The 22,275-nt window shown below is 42.0% G+C and overlaps 2 protein-coding genes across 8 annotated transcripts in view; one reads left to right on the top strand and one right to left on the bottom strand.

Moving 5' to 3' along the window:
- Positions 1 to 5,283, top strand: part of TAX1BP1 (Tax1 binding protein 1) — a 67,490-nt gene extending 62,207 nt beyond the window's left edge. For 5 of the 6 annotated variants that reach the window (XM_087772426.1, XM_087772441.1, XM_009466483.2 and 2 more), the window contains 2 exons: positions 3,379 to 3,464; positions 4,126 to 5,283. In XM_087772426.1, coding sequence (XP_087628552.1) covers positions 3,379 to 3,464; positions 4,126 to 4,327 — 288 coding nt within the window. In that variant the 3' untranslated portion in view covers positions 4,328 to 5,283. Of the gene's footprint in view, positions 1 to 3,378; positions 3,465 to 4,065 lie in introns of all 6 variants that reach the window. The other variant, XM_087772434.1, reaches the window with a different exon arrangement.
- Positions 5,020 to 22,275, bottom strand: part of JAZF1 (JAZF zinc finger 1) — a 200,628-nt gene continuing 183,372 nt past the window's right edge. For both annotated transcript variants that reach the window (XM_087772454.1, XM_087772459.1), the window contains exons 4-5: positions 15,909 to 16,078; positions 5,020 to 8,712 (exon numbers count right to left, since the gene is read on the bottom strand). In XM_087772454.1, the coding sequence (XP_087628580.1) occupies positions 8,536 to 8,712; positions 15,909 to 16,078 (347 nt within the window). In that variant the 3' untranslated portion in view covers positions 5,020 to 8,535. The remainder of the gene's footprint in view (positions 8,713 to 15,908; positions 16,079 to 22,275) is intronic.

The raw sequence follows: 22,275 nt of genomic DNA, 5'->3' as shown, positions 1-22,275 counted from the left end.
TTTGAGGTATGCTCAATATAGATTTGCGTTCTTCTTGTTTGGGTTAAGCATAACAAAAGGTTAAGAATCGATCTTTCTTCTTATACTTGGCCAAGAGCACAAGTACACTGAAGAGACAGACTTTCCGTACCTGAACAGCATAGTATCAATACGTATTTCGTACTGTCATTCTTGTATGGCGCACAGGTCAGAAGCTACTATAAGGATGACAGTTAATTGAACTGGGTCATGAGAAAGCTATATCCTTAGGGCGTACCAAACATAATGTTACTTTGACGTCAGAAAAGCCTTTTTTTTTTTAAAACTGTTAATAACTTGGGCTTGCCTTTTGTCGAAACTAGTGCCTACGAGGCAGCGATGCGGGACAGTGCGTGTGTGCCCCCGTGGAGGAAGGCAGGATACTCTTCTTCAAATCAGTTATTCAAGAAGGAACGAGGAGGAATGTTACATTTGTACGTGGTAGGGTATCACGCTTGCCAGAAGCTGAAAGGAAGGACAAAAGCTGTAAAGAATTTTATCTTAGCAAGTGATTAGCAGTAACCCAAATGCCTTTTTAAAAAAAAAGGTGGGGGGGGGGGGGCAAAATATTGAACAAATAACTAAAATAACTGGTGTAAATAATGTGAAAAACCCACCCAAACCAAACTAATAGATTAATAGGTTGGGTGGGGGTTTTTAAAGCTTTCTATAAGGTGGACAGGCAGTGCTGATTTTTTCAAATAAATGTTTAAAATGGCAAGCCGTCGTATAAATCAGTTTGCATTTTGTTGATTCTAATTAAAATCTTTAGTTTCGCCTGGACTGTGGTAGTAGAGCAGAAATACGCACGTGGGGAAGGTGGTGCTGAAGCAGGCTCCTTCTGCTGACGCAGCTAATAGAAATGGATGGAGGGCACTGGTAAGATCCATTCTAGTTGAACAATGTGTTATATGAACATATTTCATTTGCCACTCGGTACATTTTCATCTTTTTGTAATGCGTGCACAAAGACTGAGAGGTTTCCTTTTCTGACGGGGAAATTTAAAATTTCTGTGGCATTCTACCATGTGCATGGAAGATGGGTTACTCCGGGAAGGAGGAGTTCGGTGTTCCGTGGCAGGTGGGCATTCCGGTTAGCCCTTTCTTTCAGCTCGGTGTGAAGACCCTTTCTAAAAGTTGGGTTTTGTTGAATGCATTAATAGTTTTGAATGGAAAAAGAGACCCATGTATTGTGTCAGCCATGTAATTTTGCTTAAGGCCCTTATATACCAAGTTGATAATTTAGTATTGATATCCTTATTCAACTAAAATTAACCCTTAATATAATGAATAACCTATGCATTTGTCACTGGGTCTGCTAATCTGTCTGAAACTAAGCTTACTTAAGGAACTGGAGGCTGAAGACTCCTCTCCTCACCAGAGAAGTACCTCGTCCGCCTTGGCGTTTGTAACCAAGCATTAATAAGTGCTGTGACAAAAATGCCCTGTGTTCAAGAAGTACCTGAGTGACAAACAGTAAAGAATTATAAGGAGGTATTTTCTAAAGGATTTAAATGTTAATTAGGCCTGTGTTTGTAGTGGAACTATTTTTCTTGAAGGAAGATGCGCATTCATTTTCTCAGATAAGTCCTGCTCTGCTTGCAGTCTGGTATTCAGCAAATTTGTCACCTTTTTGGCACTATATAAGCTGTAGCATTGTAGCAGAAGAGTACTTCAAATAGTTTTTCTTCTTGAATACATATATCCTACCTCTTTCGCGACAAAAGGAACAAATAATATTTTAAAACCCACGTGCCCTTTTTACTGCAGGTGCAAAGCAAGCAGGTTAGACGGGAAACTATGTCTGTTGCTAGCAGCTGTCACAGCAAGCCCCACTAGCTGCTTAATGGAAATGTTAAATGGTTGAAACTAAACAGCTGTTGTCAGGAGGAGAAAAATATTGAGGGAATCTTCCCATCCTGCCCTGTTTCCGTGAACTCCTCAGAAGGACGACGTGTGTTAGCCTAAAGATGAAATACGTTTGAATATACCTATAAATGTAAATATGTGTAAAACACAGAGCAGGTATGCTGTTGTATGTGCTCCCTTGCACATCTGGTTTTGAAGATCTGCTAGATAATTCATAACTCTTGCACGTAAGGTGTCTTTGAGATGAAAAGGAAAATGAACTAGGAGTTGGAGTTTCAAAAATCTTCCTGTCGTCCCACCTTGAAATGAGCTGGTTTTGCGCTGCGTTATCTAATGGCAGAATAGAACCAAGATGCTGTATAATGAATAGTTTTGTACTGCGTAAAGAGCGGGTTTACAAACACGGTTCTGATTTTCTTCCGCTTTCTTGTTTTCCTTTTGTGCCGTTTTCTTCCCCTAATTGGGTTTGCTTACATCACTGCGCTTATTTAAATCTTAAATCGTAGTAATGTCATCACAGAATAAAAAAAACCAACGCAAACGCCTGCAAAACGTGAGAGCTCTGACCCCTTGCTTGTCAGAAGGGACCTCTCAGAACCCAGTCACTGTCGGTGCTCTGAATTTTTCTGCTTGAGAGCTGCCCACTGCAGGCAGATTTCTTTCTTCTTTTGCGAGGAGCAGCGCGTTCCCCGGCGGCCGGCCTGCCCCGAACGCGCTGGGAGCTCTGCGGCAAACCTGCCTGGCTGTCAGCAGGGCCCTCCTCCTCCTCCTCCTCCTCTTCCTCAGGGCCTGCGGCGGGTTTATGCGCTGTTAGCGGCCGGGAAGGCAGAGCGGGACGGAGGGAGCTGGTGGGGGGACGCAGCCCACCGGGGCAGCTCACAGATGAGCCCGACGGCAGCCTGACACCTGCGAGGCGCTTGGCTGGCGCGAGCTGCGCGGGCAGGGCGCTCAGAGCTGGCCCGTGGGAGGCAAGCCTGTGAATCGAAATCAATGCCTTTTTTTTTTCCTTTTTTCCCCTTGCTGAAATTTAAATTGACAGATTTTTCAAGTCTACCTCGACATTCTGTCGTCTAGAATTGATTTTTGAGTCTTAGCTCGCGATAAAATGCTGTTCCGCTTTGTAGCGCGATGCCCCGCGTTCAGTTTAACGCGGGTTTTTCTGTGGCGAGCGAGCCGCCCGGCACGAACAGCGAGGCGACCCGCGCTTCCTTCGTTCCTGCCGGAGCAGAAGCGTCCGAGCAGTACTGAAATCCTAGCACGGATTTCTGCTCTAGGTACGCGGCCAGAAGGCAGTCTGGGTTTAGCTTCTCGCGTTGGCTAACCACATCTCCCTTTTGTACGCTGAAGTAAAACTTATGCTGCAGAGATGATAAAACAAAAGGTAAATTTAATCCACGTTTATGCTTGATAACAAAAATGTATTTGGAGGGGAAAGAATAAAAGCTGTTTCTAGTGGGTATGATTTAAAATATTTCCTCTTTTTTTTATTAGGATGATGACAACACCGTACCTTCTGCTCCTGATCCGCCAAGTCTTCTCTTGCATGAACGTGGAACAGGTTTCTGCTTCGATTCCAGGTAAATGTTACCTTTTATTGCTCTGTAATGGCAGGAGGTTTCTGTGTGACCGGACTTTCTTGCTCGAGGGTGGAGACGAAAAATTATGAAGCGTTTTCAGTGAATGTTTGGTTTACAGCTGACTGTCAGAATATGCTGTTAGACTGGGTAGACTCCTAGCGTTATACCTTATTTTGACGGAACGTGGACAATTTCTTCAGTAAATGAATGAATAAGTTTTGTTTCTTCCCCTCCCTTTCCAGCCTAATTGTGAACCTAAGTTTGGAGCTTTTATAAAGTGTTAGGTTTGCTAAGAGCAAGCATTTATGAGCAGAGAGAGTGGTTTCCCATGAAACTGCTTGGCCATTAAGACCTTCAATAGATTTGTATTCAGCGGTAACTGGAATTATGTCAAAATTATGTCGCTTTTCAAATGCCAGGTTATGTTGGAATTGCTGTGTAAAACTCCTTGAAGTGTATTGAGCACTTTCGGCAAAGACGTTTAAATCACCTGCGTGATACTTGCTTAGATGCAAAGTCTGCTCAAATTTAAGTCTGTAGTAAAGCTCTTAACGTCGGGGGCAACAGGATCCTACTTTCGTATTTTCTTTTGCCATAACAGATAACGCAGTAACAGTTATGTAAACTGTTTCCTTTTCTCTCTCTCCACCCCCCCACGAAGTTTCGATGTGCACAAGAAATGCCCCCTTTGCGATGTGATGTTTCCACCCAACTATGACCAGAGCAAGTTTGAGGAACATGTTGAGAGTCACTGGAAGGTGTGCCCCATGTGCAGCGAGCAGTTCCCGCCCGACTACGATCAGCAAGGGTTTGAGAGGCACGTTCAGACGCACTTTGATCAGAACGTCTTAAATTTTGATTAAATACTTTGTTTTGCAGTGTAGCTTCAAGCCCCACAACTTTGAGTAGTCCACCTACGGAACAAAACCAATGCAGCTTTTCTGTAACGGTGCAAACTTCTGATTAAAAGCTCATCCGCTCTAAGGGGAGCCGTGATAAATCGTGGCTGTAAGCTGCTGTTGGGTTACCTTCTCTCTCTGCCTAACGTTATACTAAAAAAACCCCCACGAAACCCCACCTTGTTGTGTACGTAGCTATTTATTCCCCTACTTAGCGGCATTTGTAAGGACACGGGAACGACGTAGCCTCAAGAGAAAACGAGACCAGCTTCGCGATGCTCTTTGGCTACATAAAAACGCCACCAAAACACCTCGGGTTTCTGTTGACAGTGATAACTGAGGCATGATTAAAAGCGTAACAAACGGATGATTCTCCTAGCAAAGCTGTGTAGTTGTTCTTTGAGTGACGGCTAAATCAGAGAGTTACATTACTCACCCTATGGAAATCTATAGTTTTCTAGCACATCTCTGAAGCGTAGGTGCATGTACTGTGAGATTACATGCTTGCAACAAAAGGAATGGCGAATACTTCAGTTTTACGTATAGACTGTTTGCCTTAAGGGACGCTGTTAAATGAAGTACGTTATACCTTAAGGCAGTATTTTTGAGTTGAAAGAAACTGCTGTGCTTCAATGCCTACAAGTAATTGTTTTAAAAAAAAAAAAAAAAGTCATTGCCATTATGTTGCAGTTGCGTTCAGTAGGAAATATTGTTATATTTTCACAACCGTGAATTGTGTTCCTTTTGGCTTAGGGCTTTTAAAACCTTCTGCATTTTAACTTTATGTAATTTCTTTCCAGTAAGTAAAAACCTGTGTGTATATCTAAACATTTTATATTTACTTTAACTGTATTAAGTAAATTTGCTTTCCACTTGTTGTACAGTAGTCTTGTTACATTAAAAGCAAAATTATTCCTGGAGCCAGTGGTCCTTTTTTTCCTGCCGCTCATTTCGAAATAAAACAGAGGTCGGGCTCCACATAGTTACAGCAGATGATGTTTCGGCTTTGTACGACAGAGAGACTTGCTCACATCTATTTATGCTTTGTTTGAGCGAGGGACTCGGGGATCAGGGTTTGGAGCAGCTCCTGTCCTCCGCGGTTCTCTCTCGTGCAATATCCTGCTCGCCGTGGCGTTTGTTAATGGCTGGGTGACAGAGATGAATTGCGGTGTCTTGGTAGCAGCCACTACATCGGTCCCCGTGTTCCATTTTAAGTCTGAGATTATTTTTTAACTGTGAGCTTCATGTCAAGAGATGGTCTGAGGTGAGGCATGGAAGTACTGAAAGACTATTTTGTCAATTGTTTTTCTTAACTAACAGCACAGGACGGGCTAACTAACAGGACGGGCTATAAACCCGAAATATTGCTGGTTATCATATTGTTAAAGACTGAGGCCTGAGAGGTTGGTACCCCACGCAGGCAGGACGGCCTCAAAACCCGCTCGTGCCGAAGCAGGGACGGCCCTCGATGCCTGTGTACACAGGGAACGACTTCAAACGCTCCCCTGGTAAACAGCCGCCCTGGCCACAGCTGCTTAAAACAACCTACCAGTGCCTTTGCAGGTACAGGACAGAAGCCAAATACCTCTGCCACAGCCTCGCTGAATTAAAGTGTTACTGATTTCTCCTGTCGTAGTGATAGCCACTTCATTTCGGAAAACCCTCTGAAGGGTAACTAACCCCTGGCCTACCGATAAAAGGGGCTCCTGTAGCATCAACACAAACTTTACCTGGTAGCCTGAGCCCTGGTGTGATGCTGGAAGGAAACGGCCCGTGAAAGCTGAAAGCCTTTCGAGTGATGAAATTAAAATAATCTTTTTTTTTTTTTTTTTTTTTTCCCCCTCCAGGCTGTAGCATTCTGTGTGCTGTTGTGCATTAATGGTGTAGCGCTTAACTTGCTTCAGGTGTTTATTGAATACAGAGTTTGATGACACCAAAGTAAAATATACAAATAAAAGACTAGATATACAGCCAGAGAACGGAACTCTTTAGGTTGGTAATGAGTAAAGAGCAGTCTTTTTTAGGCCAGAGGCAGTTTATTTTAAATGTGATTTGATTTACATTTATAAGCAGCTTTCTTGACAGGAATTCTTTAAGTTGCCTTCAGTTCTAAAACAAACCTCTGTCACTTTCAAACTTAAAGTACTTTGTCCCCAACAAAACATATGAAAATATAATTTAAAGCACACTTTTCACAGACACAGTACAATACATTCACTATACACAGTATAACAAAATAGTCCCATCTTTACCTGTTTAATAATACTGTCACAATGAATAGGTAAATAGAAACTGGAATTTCGTTTTCATAGTTGAAAGGGATTTACATGCGACAATGACGCTTTACGCCTGTTTAGCTGTTGACCGAACTTACCCAGCCTGTGGTTTCTTGCACAAGGAGCAGAGCCCAAGCCTGGTGCCAAACCTGCGGAGGGTGGGAAGCGGCCGCCGGGGCCCGGCGTGCACCAAACTCTCACGTCTGGATCATCCTTTAAAGCCGGCGGACAGCGCTGTACGCCACAGCCACTGCCGCCTCGCTAGGATTTGAAAAAGGGATGGTTTATTTCAATTGGGGTGTTCTAAACGCTTACTGACGCCCAAGTGTTTTAATGAGGCTTTTACTCTGCTGGAGAATAGGTAATTGTCATCCTTACAAAGTTTTCCTTTAAAGCTTTGGGGAAAAAATAAAGAGAAAGCTCATTATTTGAGCTTTCTTTTGCACTTAAAAGAACAGGAACTAAGCAAAGGCGATCGCTGTGTTTGACACAGCGAGTTCCTCCCTAACCCTCCCGGTGTCAGACGCGTTTCTGGGCTGGGGTGCCCACCTCCGCAGCTCCAGCAATAGCACTTGTGAGAGAAGGGCGCGCAAGGCAGGGCGGCGAGCAACGCGCGTTCAGGTATGGTCCAGACAGGGAGCGCGCTCATCTTGGCTTTTGTTTTCAGTCACTCTCTGACCACCTGCTGCAAGAAGCACTTAATCTTCGCTAAGGCTCATATGTCATATTTCAAGAAAATTAATTGTGAAGCTAAACAGACGCTTCCAAATGGAATGCAGTGACCTACCATGAGAAGCAAAAAAAAACGCACAAAGAAAATCTCAAAATACAATGAACGTGAGGGAGAGGCATTAGAAACTCCCTTAGCACAAATAATGGACCTCCTTAAACCATGCGTAGAATTTTTCATTTTTATTTGCAACCACAGGCACGTGCTTGTGCAGTAGCTGCAAGAATTGGCAACACATAAAACATTAAATCTGTTGGCAATAGAGAACTACAAAGTGCTTTAAAACTTCATCTGAGATGAAGATAATTGTTTCTCACACACACATAAATTTGCACTTAAGTATTTCCGAGTGTCTTTCTAACAGATAGTTCAGGGGTAAATATTTAGTTGGACTGGGATATTGGTCCTCAAAAGTTTGATGGGCATGAACATAATATGACATCTTGTACAAAAGAAAAAAAAAAAAAAAAGTAGTAATTTCTAACACTAAAGTGATTGTTTACTAGTTCGAACGGCAAGATTTTCAGCGTTTCCAGAGGGGGAAAAAAAAAAAAAAAAGATTTGCAAGATAATATAAAATACAGCAAGCACACCTTTTTACGTATGTTATTTAAGTATGAAAATATTTTTAGCATATTATGTTAAACATTCTTTCTTATTTATATTTCCATTACCTAAAAGACTTGCTACTCCACTGATAACTCCATTATGTAAGGCATGTTAACTAGAGTTGGACGAGGGTGGTATTGTTTTGGTTTTGCACACACATGGACAGATGCATTGACAGTCTTCATCACGTTACAATCTTGAAAGGATGTCAGTGCCAAGCTCTCCTCCCCTCACTCCTATTCAACACTTCAGTACAACTAAATACGCAACGCCCCCCCCCGAGTTTTTTTTCTGGTTTGGAGAAAAATGTTCTGAAGAACCTATAGCTTTTTATAGCACCTTATCTCAAAGTAATGAAAATGGGTATGATGATTACATGTGCAAATGTACAAAATCATTAACTCTACAAAGATACATCATTCCAAAATTACAGAAAATTTTAAAGCATGCATTTAATTTTTTTAAAGGGTTGCTGAATGCTTCCCCTGAAAAAGGTGGCTGTTCTCAAAATCAGCAACTGCTGGTGAGGATTTCTTGGCACATTTGTGACCAGCATGTTATTGCTGCATCTTCCTGATAATCTCAGCAGACACGGGGGGATGGAAATTGATTGTGTGGTGCCGCAGGCCCTGAGCTGTCTTGTAACTCTTTCCACAGCGACATTTGAATGGTTTGCGTACGCGGATTTGCGTTCTGTGGCCGTTCTTGGCATGGTACTTTATACCGTTCACATTCTGTGAGTGAAAAAGTAAAACGTTAGTGGTCAAGTGGTCTGATAATGGCTTGGCTTCCTGTTAAAACAACAAAAATCGATTAACGTTATGGACAAAAAAATCCCACAAATTGCTAAGAACTCCCGCTAGGTGTTATGCATCTGTTGGGCTTTCAACATACAAGGTGGGACAAGAAGGAGAATAACCCGCGCGGTTCTAACGCAGGAAATTTGTCTACCCGGGTGATCCTGATTTTTATCTCCCAACACATGGCACTTTCCAAAAAATACCATTGAATGGGCTCACACAGAGATGTTCTTTGCTTCCTGACTTTTTTTGTTTTTATATAGCATTGACAAATTTTATTCAGAGGTTCATCTACAAGCAAACAAAGAATTGGCATGGAGACTCGAGTCACGCTTCTACAAAAAGCTGAAGCTCCCCCCATGGTGCGTTTGTTCCGTTTTGTGTCATTGTTTCTAGATATGTCTTTAGGCAGCAGCAAATTCTGATAGTTTACACATTGTCTCCAAAGAATTAACGGCAGGGAACACTTAAAGAGTTACACAGGGCACTTTCAGAAAATAATCCAGAGAAGCCATCTTCAAAACAGCTATTGTTTGGGAATACTCTACAGCTGAAACTGGAGAACTGATCTCCACTGTAATCTGGAGAGAAAGAACAAAAAAAAAAATAGCACCACAACACACTTACTTACTCTTATACTGGCCCAGTCAGGCAACACTTTTGCTAGATTAATCAAGAACCTTCCTAAACGTAAATCAAAATCATACCCCTGTCCTCCTTTTCACATCTTTCTGGCCCAACTGGAAGAAGCTGTTGTGGTCTCACTCGTACGTGATACTGTTTTATCTATCTAGGATTCATCTTACTGGAGTCTTTCTTATATCTGCTTCCTCTAAAAGGGCTTGGGTTTTGGATAAATAAGGAAAGGCAAACTGTCTTTCATTAGAGCTTCTCCTAGGAAAAAAAAAGATGCCAAGACAATTTGTGACAAAGGCACAGCTCCGAGGCTCTACTGTGTCCTCTCTAAAGTTTCCAGATATGTATCTATCTCAGTGGTTTTTTTAAACTATTAAAAAAAAGACAATTAACAGCATGACTTATTAATTAACCCACTAAATTAAAAGTTTCAGGGATTTTGTCTTTGCTGAGCCACTGCCTGGTGTTACACTTACATAACAAAAGTCCCCTTTGCTCTTTTTAAGCAGCAAGTTCGGTTTTATTCATGCGCAGCTTACACTAAGAGGAAGCTCCAGCTTGGAACTCACTGCAATTAGACAAGTTAGACAATTTGTTTAAAAAAGAAAGGGAAAAAGAAAAAGCCTTCAGTAAGCAGAACAGAGCTACAACTCCTGAAACTTCAGAAGACTCTATATACAGCAGAAAGCAAAGCGCAGAAAGGCACGAGGTTAACACCTTCAATACCACTCCTGCCAACGCTTCCCTTTCTCCTCCCCGACCTCCTAACCCAGCTTCTTCTGAGGCAGAATCGCAAGCGTTATGTCCCACTCCCGAGAGAGGCAGCCCCGCTGCGTGCTGCCCTCCCCTGCCCTGCTCCAACCACGGCTCACGACAGCAAGCAAAAGCGGCATACGGAACCTACAGCTCCCATCAGGGAAGTAGGGAGGAGTGCAATTGCAAGAGAAACCGCCCAGTCTTCCAGATAGCTGTGGTGTTCTCACAACGTAAAATGCTGGTTGTTATTTATTACATGTTAACTGTGCAACGGCAGCAAGGTACTTTTAATCTTTAAGCAAAAACAGTTCTCGGGTTTCAATCATAAAAGACTGAAATAGAGCGTGGTACTGTTCTCGTCAGAACTCATAAGGCCCAGTGGAGTCTGTACCGCTGAAGTGGCGTTTTAGGGCAGCTTGTGTGTCCGGAGAGGTTGATTTGTGGAAATCCCTTAAGAAGAAAAGCTTAGCCTAAAATATCCACTCTGGAAAAAGGGTATGCTGCAAGACTCCAAGCAACTGCTCTACCCACAAATTCATGCTTCTCTCCTCTAGAGCATCCAGGCACTGAAACCTCACTTGGAAGTTGCAAGTCCAGCCTGCAAATTGTCCTTTACATCCTTAAAAATACCGGACAACTCCTGCACGGCTGTCATCTGAGATAGATGTGGGACACAAGAATCTTCTCCAGTACAAACCAGACATACGAATACGAGCCTTTAGTGCAGGTTACTTCTGGGTGAAGAGTATTCAGCGGAGGTAGAATGCCGTACCACCAAGACAGACGAGCACATCAAAGCTATAAGTCATCCTCAAGAGCAGTCAAGTAAATTCCCTGCCAGTTATCTGAGATCCTGAGGCAGCTTTGAGATGGTTTTGCACATAGTTACAACCTTCAGCACCCGCAGGACTGTTGGGGCGAGGGGGCCGGGAATGTCACTGGATGGCAGGAGGACTGTCATAAGGCATCTGTCAACACTGAAGTACCGTTAAAAGGACCTGTGCCTTCAAAGAAGAGAAAATCTGGGGGTGACCTGCTAAACTTTTGCTACTGCAGTGAAATTTTAAAAACAAAGCTACCCCCAAACCCTATATATATTTTGGCAACTACAGAAACCTGTTTAGACTTCTTATTTTTTGTAAGAAATCACTTTAAGATACTTTTAAACTAGTATCAATTGCTACAGATGCCATAAATCTGCAATCACAAATATCCTCACTATTCCATGCCAGCGGTACTCTTCTCCTGATCCAGATTTTTTAATGATCCACTCAGCCTCAATGGCTGGGCTTTGATGAAGGGGGAAAAGTATTTTCAGGCAGAAAAATTTAAGGAAACGCTAAACCAGAAACCTACGTGGAATGAATTGGGCCATGGAAGGTTTGACAAACAGTAAACCACGCAGAGTATGAGGAGCTAGTATAACATGAAATTTGACCTGTACTCCTGTCTAAAAGAAAACTGTTGTTAGAATTACAGTCGACTCTTCACCACTTTTTCCACTGCTGTAATGTAAACACTTTGTTGTGTGTCTGGGCTGAGTTTGTTGAGGGACGGCAAAACCCACTGCCAAACTCATACATCACTTTTATTGCTCTGGTTACTTAGGTTGCTCATTATTTACTCTCACAAATGATTGAGGAAGAAGATGGCAGTATAGAAGGGCACTCTCAAATCTTAAACAGGAGGAAACAATTATTAACCTGGGACCAGAGCAGGAGGAGATAGAGAAGTTTAGACCGGCACTACCTGGTTCGCATGGACACAAGGACACTTGCTGGGCAGGGCCCCTTGCATGGCAGTACTCATGAAGCCACTACACTGCAGACAGCTTGCCACCCCCTTCAAGTAGGAAAAGAAACGCCAAGGATGGTCTGGGGGGATTTCTTGTTTCAGACTTGGACATTCATATGTGTTTTTGCATCTCCTGGCTGTTCCTTCTGAAGTTTTCTTTGGGGGTCCAATTCCCCTTTGCTCAACTTTCAAGTTCTGGCTTGCTCCTTTCTTTCAAGTAAATTCCCTTCTTTCCTTCTCTCATCTCAACATTCCCTCTCCCTAAGCTCTGCTGAGTCTCACTGCCCTTAGATCAGCCTTCCCGGGGTTTTGCCCCACCTGACAGGCCTAGGACCCTCATCCCATTACCTGCCAGAAAGACAAGCCCAATGCCTCGGCATTCTTGGAAGGTACCGCTTCTCCTCTCGCACAAGGCCAAGAAGCAGTCATGCATATAAGCTACATTTTGTACGCATGGAATATATTATTCTCTTATTATTCTATTTGTACAGACTAGAAAAACTATGACATATACTCTAGGGTTTTCTCTGTAACAGTATATATGCATTGCTTGTGGGGGTTTTTTTTTGTATTGTCAAACTTCACTTGCTCTTTGGAAGTTGCCTGAATAAGTTTAATCTACATCATATATACATTTTGAATGTCCTTCTCCAGAGCTAGAGACCAAATAACTGGCACACATAGGTGGTATTGAATAAAAGGAAAACTAATTGCCACCTTCATAAATCCACACTTTAGCTCCTACAGGCAGCATTTTGCAATGCACGTTAACTACTCAATACCCTCACACTTTTGGACAGGGCATCTAAATGTGGATATAAATCCAAGATCTGGTCAGGGTGAACTCCACAGAAACAAGGCTAACATCTCTGAGTTCCTCTGAACCATGCAGATCATTTTCTAAAAATCAAATTTAAGGCATCAAATACAAATCATATGAAGAAAATAAAAACCATAAATGGCAAACTATAGAATACTTATAATTTGTTCTCTAAGCCAATAACCATAATTAGAGAAGAAGAAAGCAAGCTTCAGAAATTAGTTCAAAGGCTTGTGTTTTAAGCATCTAGAAGTCAGTGTGCTCCAGATTCATTTAGCTGCTTCTGACTATGCCACAAACAAATTTACATATCATTAAAAAAAAAAGTTTTTTTCCCCCCAGAATCTTCAGCTCCTCAAGAAAATCTGTGCCATACTATATAGAGTACCAATAGATACTATAAGCAAGCAATTTTATTTCTTAAAAAAAAAAATAAAGTTCCCGAAGAACAACTAAATGCTTGTGACTCACTTGTACTGCACTGCCTATGGGAAACTGCCAAGAGATAGCAGCTGGGCAGGAGGCCAGTAGGGTCTTCTGATACTCATCTGGGCTTGTGTATAAACATGTTCTCATTACAGTTTCCATTGTCCGCCCCAGCCCATTCCTTGGGAGTACTTGTTGTACTCATTCTTGTCTTATTTACCTTTCCATAATGACTTTTCAGTGCAGAGGCCATCTTTTAGCCTTGTACATTGTTTGCAAAAAGGAGCCCCATCCCTACTGGGTCCTTTAAGCAGTACTGTAATACAAATAACACATCTAAAAATAACATTTCTGCTTCTCAAATGTACGTCACCTAAGGCCAGACAAAAGAAAACTGTGTATATCCTCCTTTCCTCCTCGCTCCCTAAAGGAATGCATCCTTTCTCAGCCGTAAAGTGAGTCTGGCAATTACTGTATGTACATGTCCGTGTTCCTGTTTGGAGCTCTATAATTGTTTTACAGCCCTGACTGTGATTATCCAGTACCCACCAGAAAATCCCAGTGCTTTGATCACAGGACTCCCTACCCAGACTTTGCAAATAATTCATCAGAGGAGGGGGGTAAGCAGAAGGAAGATGAAGAGGAAACAAGAAACACAGCTGACACAAAGCTAAAAGGAAGGAAACAAAGATAAAAATGCAAAAAGAAAAAAATGAGGCTGAAAAGAAAAAAGGGAGGAAACAGAGCCCACAGAAAAGAGAAATGAGGTGAGGCAGAGTTTAAGGAAATGTGTTTTCCTATCAGGACTAAACAGAGGTGAGTCTCTTAGGAAAATACGGTACTTTTTATTTGCTGCTGCTCTCTGTCTGTCAGCCTCTCTAAGGGTCGTTAATTTGTTCCCTCTCCGACTGTTCTAACATTAATGGTGTACAAGATATCCCTTAGACAGTCCTCATGCATTTGAGATGAAGGTAGTGAGATAGCAGAAGCAGGCAGGAACAGCTTGCTTATTTGGGCAATAAAAAGACAGAGGGCTGGCAGTCAAACAGAGAACAGACAGGATATAGCAAATTACAGGGTTCTCCTTCTAGCCTGTGCCATTAAGTGAATGTTTTCTGCAATGCATAGATGCCCTGTGGGCACAGTGACTTCTAACAATCACCATGGCTTGTTTGCTTCCTGAGCTAGGGATTTAGCTCTTACACTACACCCTTCATCTGGCACAGCTTCTACCACACACAAGAAAAGTATTAGTCTTGAATAATGTGGGTGTATCTGCAAAGTAATACTTGCAAATAGTCTGAAAACATCTTTCCCTCTGCCCTGCCCCTGCAGATGGTGTTCAGTTTCTCCTGTACCTGAAGAGAATAACCATCACATAGTTAAGGCTAATCTCTGCAAAAAGAGACTTGTATGTCACTAAGAAATGAGCACGTTGCTTTCTTGCTCATGTTTTAAGTAAGTACTGTCAGTATTAACTGATCTGTAGAGGAATCAGTCCTGTGATTTGCTGCTATGGGAGCTGCCGCAGTCCAGAACAGCTGCAGCATCACTGAAACACGTTTTCGTCTACTACACGATTTCATGCACAGTTTATTCATTCTTGTCACAACTGTTTTATCTCAAAGGTTATTGGTCTTCCTATATTTCTCTTTCATATTTCTGTTCTCTTTTAAGTCCCTACTTTTCAGTTATTTAAAGGAGAAGCCATAAAATAAAACTAGTATAAAACCAATCCAACCACCACTGCTTTTTCTAGGGTATAGGTCAGTGGTTGAATTTTCCAGTACTTCCTGCAAAAAATTCAGAAAATGATTTAGAGGAACTACGCCAACATGCTATTTCTGCTCCCAAATTTCAATGACTATAGAATACCATACTGATGTCCAAGCTGTTCAATATAACTTCATCCGTCCCTGCACCAGTTCACATGAAGCAACGCTCCTGTCCTCACAAAATCACGGTATGTTCTATACCAGCCAGCTCAAGGTTCAAAGTTAACGATGTTTCACTCCCATAAACAGACAAAAATTTTTCATGACAGAGAGTAATTAAAAAGGTGGTGGTGGTGGGATTGTTTCCCAGCATGTCACGCAGAGGGATGCAAGCCCTGCACGCAGGGCCGGACACTGATGGCTGTGCAGATGGGTCACAGGGACACGGGTCACGGGGACTCGGACCCAGGACAGAACGATGCCAGAATTTCTCTGAGGCTCTGCCTTCCTGAGGTGACTTCTGGCTTGCAAAATGTTAACCACCACCTTCCGCACATCACCATTACCAGGAAAAGTACTCTGGGCACAGTCTCACTAAAGGAGAGGCAGTATCCCTACCAGTTAATCAGAAGAAATTGGTTCTGGCGTTGATGGGCAGAAGCTTTTTATTTAGTGTCTCTGAAAGGGATCCAAGAGATTATTTTGCTGGTAGTACCTCCTGCATTCTGCAGTTAAAATGTGTAAAGCAAAAGAGCCACTATATGTAATCTCTCTTGACAGACAGGGGTGCAAAAGGCTACATCCTTTGTAAAACTGATAACTTGGCTGTGCTTGAGAGGAAACCAGTGAATAAAATATGTACTCTGCTACAATACCACAAAAATAAATGTGAGAAGTCTATTAAATGAGAAAGGTACAAACCGATTTTAGAGGCTCCCCCCCTACATCAGCGGGAAATAAGGTAGCTCTGCACTACTGCTTACCTTATATCTTTTTTTACATCCAGGAACAGGACAGGCAAAAGGTTTCTCATCCCCTCCATTCATGCACATTGAACTAAGGATAGCTTCAGAGCTGATAGCACTTTCTGTAGTCCAGGACTCATCACTGTCTGATTCTTCATAGTCTACTTCCTCCTCATCATATTCACTACCTAGAAAAGCGGGACAGTGAGATAAAACAAGAATAAATAAGAGCACAGCAAGATAACACATTCTGCATTTATCACATCAGTAACAATGACTTGTAATTTCCCCACTTTTGTCTTTGCTGGAAGACAGTTATTTTTAATTTTATAGACCTATCTTTCTTATAGTTATTTATTCCTTCATAAAGACACCAGTGGTTCTTTTTCTAATAACCAGGACAGGCATTATTAATATATCTTCATAAACGGTTAACTGCGTGGCACAGAAAGTTCAAAGGACTGATTTTAAAATGCAGTTTCATTACTCCTCAAACACCAGGATCCTTCTTTTTTCCCAGTGCCTGAACAGAAAATGTGGTTCCCCCCCCCCGCAATTAAAGCTAATTTTAAGGCTTTTCTTTATGCAATACAATACTGAAAAGCGTAATTCTACAGATCATAAACAGTGTAAAATAATATGTTGACAAGTCCTAATGCATTTACTAGCCCTTTGGAATTAATAGGAATTATAGCACAACATTAATAAGAATTATATTGTAGCAATTATAGTTGTGAAATTCATTCCCTCAGGTGTGGGGATAAATTGCATTGTGTGGCTGCCCTGAACAGACCGCATTATGTTCCAGATATGCTACAACAGCCATTTGAGCAGCTGGTGCTGAGTTTATTTATTATTTTTAATTGCAATAACTATTAATGAAATTCTCTGAAGAAGTTAAATGTGAAACAAGAGAAATTAGGAAAGCAGAATTCCATCTATAAAAATACAGTTTAAAAAAAAAAAAAAGCAGGGGAGGGAAGAGCCCCAGCTGATTAAAAAGAAAATATATGCACAGAGGGAAAGAGAGGGAAAGCTGAGGGAAACTTCTGTGGTGTCAGCAGGAGGTGGTGCTGTGTTTCCCCTCCCCTTTCTTCTTTCCCTTTCCCAGCTCTGCTAAATTTTATCCTTTCTGCTGAAAGACGATTTGGCTCCGAGTGCTGGAATAGCTCCCGTTATTAAAGACAGTTATGTGACACTTGCATGGCTCTATTTGCTTCCCTCATATGCCCTTTAAGTGCATGCCTCTAAGCAGCTCTACGCGCCCAGAAGAAAATGCAGACAGATGCCTCACGGCACTTTAAAAAAAGAAACATCCCAGCTTCACAGAGAAAACCCATGCTGCAATGTACAATGGGGTCTTTGGGGTTTTTTTGCTTCTGGCGAAACTAAATACACACCTATCGTCTCGAATTTTTCCCTTTGGATTCCCCCTCCCCCAGTGCTCTCGCTCAGACTCGGCACCTCTCCATCATCGAGTAAAAACGCGTGTCAACTGGTAGCTGCAAGTACTCAGGGCTCCTGAGCTTTAATCAGATACTGTAAGTTCGCTTACAGATGTCAGGCTATCCACGTTTCTTTCCTGCGGTTTTCATCCGTACAGGGTGGTGCGCAGATGAGGAAAGATGGATGGTTTCCCACCGTCAACAACTGTCGACATAAGCGCACGCACACATGCTCTGCAGCACATCTGGAAAACTCTGCTCTGCTGACTGTGACTCCTTATCCCACACCGAATGAGCCAAAGCCAAAGAAAGCATTATTGACCTCTTAAAATATTTCTGAACTCTAGGAACAGTTAACCTAAAATGAAGTTAAGAGTTGTTATAGTTTAATTAACTAATAAAAAAATGGAGGCAAAACCACAACTCTGCTTCTACGATTTCCTGCCCTTGATTGTATCTTGATGGAAAAAATTCCTCAAGCTGTTCCTTTCAAACTTTTTAGCTCAGTGGGGTTTTTTAAAGCAAATGCAACAGAACACCCTATTGTAAATACATGCATGCACTCATAGGATGAGAAAATATACAATTCTAAACACTGACACCAACAATTTCTGCCATTATAATCACCCCCCTTGTAAGCCCCGTAAGAGGGGGTGATTTCCTCCCAAAGAGGACTTTGTCCTCCCAAAGAAAACATCATTTGAGACTGTACGACATCTACTAAGGATATCACTACCTTTAGTGACAACAAGGAGCATGCTTTTATAAAACAACAATCAGTGCTCTATAAAACTTAATATGCAATATGGTATATAAGGGAAAAGATACACAGAACAGTGGGGAGAAGAAGCAATCATTGCAATTATGCATTTCCATAGGTTTTCCTCTACTTTCAGGGCAGCCTTTTAATTTTTCTGATAACTTTGTACAGTAAGACTCAATTCTGTAACAACTTTTGCCCATGCTTCACTTACAGGTAGACACATTGAAGGAGAGAGACAGAAGAAACCAAAACACGTGCGTAAGCATCTGTGAGGTCAGACCATCCTTATGGTTTTCTTTTAATTAGCTCACCCGAACAAAAATGCAAGGTTTTGTCTAGTATAGTCAAGAGTTGTTTAAACAGTATAAGCAAATGCTTCATTGTCTTAAGTTTTTAAATCCAGACTTGTCACCATGTTTTTTACAAATATGATGAGCTTTTTCAAGTATGAATAACCATATAAATATGTATTTCTTCTTGCACAAAACAGTAATACTAATGGTGCCAAGTACCTGAAAGGCATGTTACTTTATACAAAGCTGGAACTGCGGTCTATCACTGCTTTTATCTAAGTATCCTACTGAACTCAATTGCTCGTAGTCTCTTTAAAAAAAAAATTAAAAACCCCAAAATGTATTTAAGCAGGTCCTGGTATAAACAAAACGCAAAAAACTTACTGTCGTGAAAAGAATTCATTAGCAATAAAAATTTATCCTTTAAATAATTATGTTGTTTCAGTTGCCATAGAAAAACAACACTGATTTAGTCAGGCTTTTAACTGATTCCGCCTCAGAATTTAATTTCCTCCGTTGTCAGTGTCTAAGAGCAGCAACCCATGCGGTGCCTCACTGATTGCGTGCCACACATCAGAGGGGGGGGGTGGGAAGAGGAAAAACAAAAAGCACAACACACAGGTTGGCGCTGCCATAATAAACAGCCCCTAGACGAGGTATTTTAATTAAGTACTGTAAGGCCGAGGACGGTGGCTTTGCGAAGCCGTTCCCACGCCGAGCTGGAGTCCCTGGTCCTCAGCTACACGTCAGGTGTACGAACTGCAACCTGAGCCGCCGGCTGCCGCTGGCTCCTTCGGGCAGCTTGCCAGGGTACCAGCAGTGCGCTGAAGGGGAAGCGCGCAACAGTGCACTTTGATCAAGATATAGCTTGCTTGCTTGCTTTTTTTTAAAACTTGGTTGGCGTTTCACAATAATAATTGTAAATATTTACTTTTTAAAAGAAAAAAAAAATTAAGCACCTTTTCATCTAACCTATGGCCCGTTCTAGGGTGTAACAAGGGTGTGATTTGGACAAGTATTTGCAATAACTCTTAAGAGAGCTCCAAGAGAGCTGGCTCACTGATCTCCGCTTGGATGTTGCCATGCACGTGGAAAACAGGACGCTCTGCTGGGGCACGCTGCCCTTCTGGGGGACCGAGCAGAGCCGTTCCTGAAGCACATGTGCTAATGGCCTTACCGTTTCTCATCATGCAGTACTCAAAGCAAAAATACTGGATTTAGGCTTCAGAAGTCTGAATAGCAAAAAAACCCCCAAAGGCAACAACACACATTTATCTAAGATGAAGCATCTAAATATCTGGAGGGGAAAGGGTAATAGAGAAGCACATGCTTTCAGCAAGGTAATGTACAAATACACAATATTATTACTGTAACTAAATATTAGTTCTAAAATAGCAAGAAAACTGTGTTCTCCACCTCTCTCCTCTGGTAAGGCTCTTTCTGAGGCTCCTTGCTAGCTAGCTCATTGCTTTTTACCATATCCAGTTTCATCATCTGGCTTTCATTCAGAGACCCTACATAGTTCTACCTCAGTCTAACCTAAACTCAGTGTTTTATCATCCAAATGACTCAGTAACATCTTCCTAATATTGCCCCCGCCCTCGCATGCAATATTCCCTCAGTCCTGGCCCACAAAGCCAATTCCCCTCTCCTCACTCCAGTGGCCCTGCCAAAAGGCTCACTTCATCTGTGCTGCCCCCAGCAGATTAAAAAATGAAACAAAGCAAAACAAAGGCAGGGAAAGAATGCTAGGCTTTTTTTCTGGAATTTTCCACACTGAGACAATGCCACTGCTCCTCAAAGAGGAGTTGGACTCCACTGGTGGAAATGGACTTGAGGTGGGCATGGACTTCAGGTGGACACCACCAGGCACAGCTGGCATAGTATGCCGTATCAGAGGCAAGTATTACATAAAAATTTATTTGCCAAAACTAAACACATGCACAAAAAGGGATTATGATTACTGCCTGCATGGTGAGAAGTCTTTGTAGAGTGATGAAAAGCAAAGTTGCACCATAAAGACTTGCTCTACTTCTTCCAGTCAGTTTTGCTATTGAAATCAGCAAGAACATCACTTAATCCTACAGCAAAGATCTCACCTCTTGAGTGCCCATCTACTACTTTTTCCAGTAGATGAAGTCAGTAATTTAAATAGCTCAGAAACATTTTGCAGATAATTAATCATGTGACATTCTGGAACAGACAACATCCCAGCTACACTGCTGAAAATCTGGAGTCTTATCTTTTAATGTTTCTGGGGTTTACTCAGTATTCACACCACTGTAGCCAAGATAAATTCTGCCTTTTGCGTGAGTGAATTCACTCCACCGTGAGATTTACAGAGGATTTTGTCCCTCAACTTTGAATGAATCTTGGTTCTAGCAGATGCACATAACTTGTAGTTATGTCACTTTTTAAATCTAAAGACTTCTATACTGTGCCGTGAAATATAAAAAAGACAAAGCTGATGAAAAACAGCACAAGCTGTGTGTGCCATTACAATGAATACGATCTATCTTGACCTCTGATCAGGAACATTATGAGTTCTTCCTTTCTCCTCTCATGAAGAAAAACAAACCCAAAACACCCTTGCCAATTATTTTTGTGACCAGAAAGTATACATTTAAGTATACAATGAATAACTATGAGCAACTAGCTTTCTGCAGTGGGAACCAACACTGCTAGTGTCACTGAAAGTTCATGGTAATTCCAATGATCTCTCATAAAAATTCAGCTTCACACTTTGTCCCGTGCGGGACTTGCAGTTTGTATTTCATAGAAACAGTTTTATGAGAGCACTTCTTATGTCAAGAAGTTTGCATTCCCATATACTATGACAGCTTCCTTGATAAAAAAAGTGAATTATTAATATTATGTGAATTTTGGTCTAACACTAAAGCATATTTATGGGTTTGTCAAACTTCTTCCCTCTGTGTCCATGGATGCACACAGTCTCCTCCACGCTCACCAGCAGGGAGAACGTTCCCACAGCTGATACTCATTGCTGATCTAAAGACATATCAAGTCATTCAAAATGAAATATTCTTCCTTTATATAAAGCACAGGAAATAAATGCTAGGGGCAATGAAATACAAAACAGTTAAATAACATGTGTCATGGCTGCTATGCATGTCTCTAGAAGCTGTAGGAGGACTCTCTTGGCCCTGAGCTGGTACGGGTGGCACAATGCATTGGCTCTGCAAACTCAGGCAACAAATTTCAGACACTGGATCATCCAAACAGACTAAGCCAGGATTTTTCCTTTGCTTGCTTGTTTGTTTTGGAGGTGGGGGGAGAAGGGGACTCGGAGGACAGAAAGTGTTTTTCAGCCTTTGTGAAAGGTCCATTCAGATTAATTTCTTGTATTTTCAAAAATACTTTTATCATTCCTGTCCACAAAGATGATGTAAACATGTATGTAATACAACTGAAGAAAACCCAGGGTAGTTTAAACAGAGCACTGTGTAGCTCTACAGACACTGGTATTTTAGATTGCAAGTGCAATTCCAGTGTTTGGATTAAGCACCTACATAAAGTGAGCACTAGGTTCACCGCAGTGAAGGCTGGAGCCGTTCTACAGCCAGCAGGCGCAAGCACAGGCAGTGAAAAGTTTTCTCTCTTATCCCAGTAAATATCTCTGAACCTTGCTCCTGGGAGAGGGGAGGCAAATCTGTTCTCAAAGCCAACTGCATGTTTGGCAGCTCTGCTGTCACTCGAGGGAGCTGCTTGAGATGGTTATGGTTTGTCAAATGGGCACTTGCCAAGGCTGGCAGAGACCTCCATCCCTCTGCACGATCACAAAAGAGCCATCAAAATAACAATTACAACTTATTATTGACTTGGCCTTGCGCCGAGCGGCGGGGGCGGGCGCAGGGCACGTCCTG

The sequence above is a fragment of the Nipponia nippon genome, unplaced genomic scaffold (genome assembly GCF_047370975.1).
Source record: "Nipponia nippon isolate SJK-2023a ecotype South Korea unplaced genomic scaffold, ASM4737097v1 scaffold_1, whole genome shotgun sequence".
In the NCBI taxonomy this organism is placed as follows: domain Eukaryota; kingdom Metazoa; phylum Chordata; class Aves; order Pelecaniformes; family Threskiornithidae; genus Nipponia; species Nipponia nippon.
The sequence above is the reverse complement of the archived record's forward strand: the minus strand, read 5'-3'. Positions and strand labels throughout refer to the sequence as shown.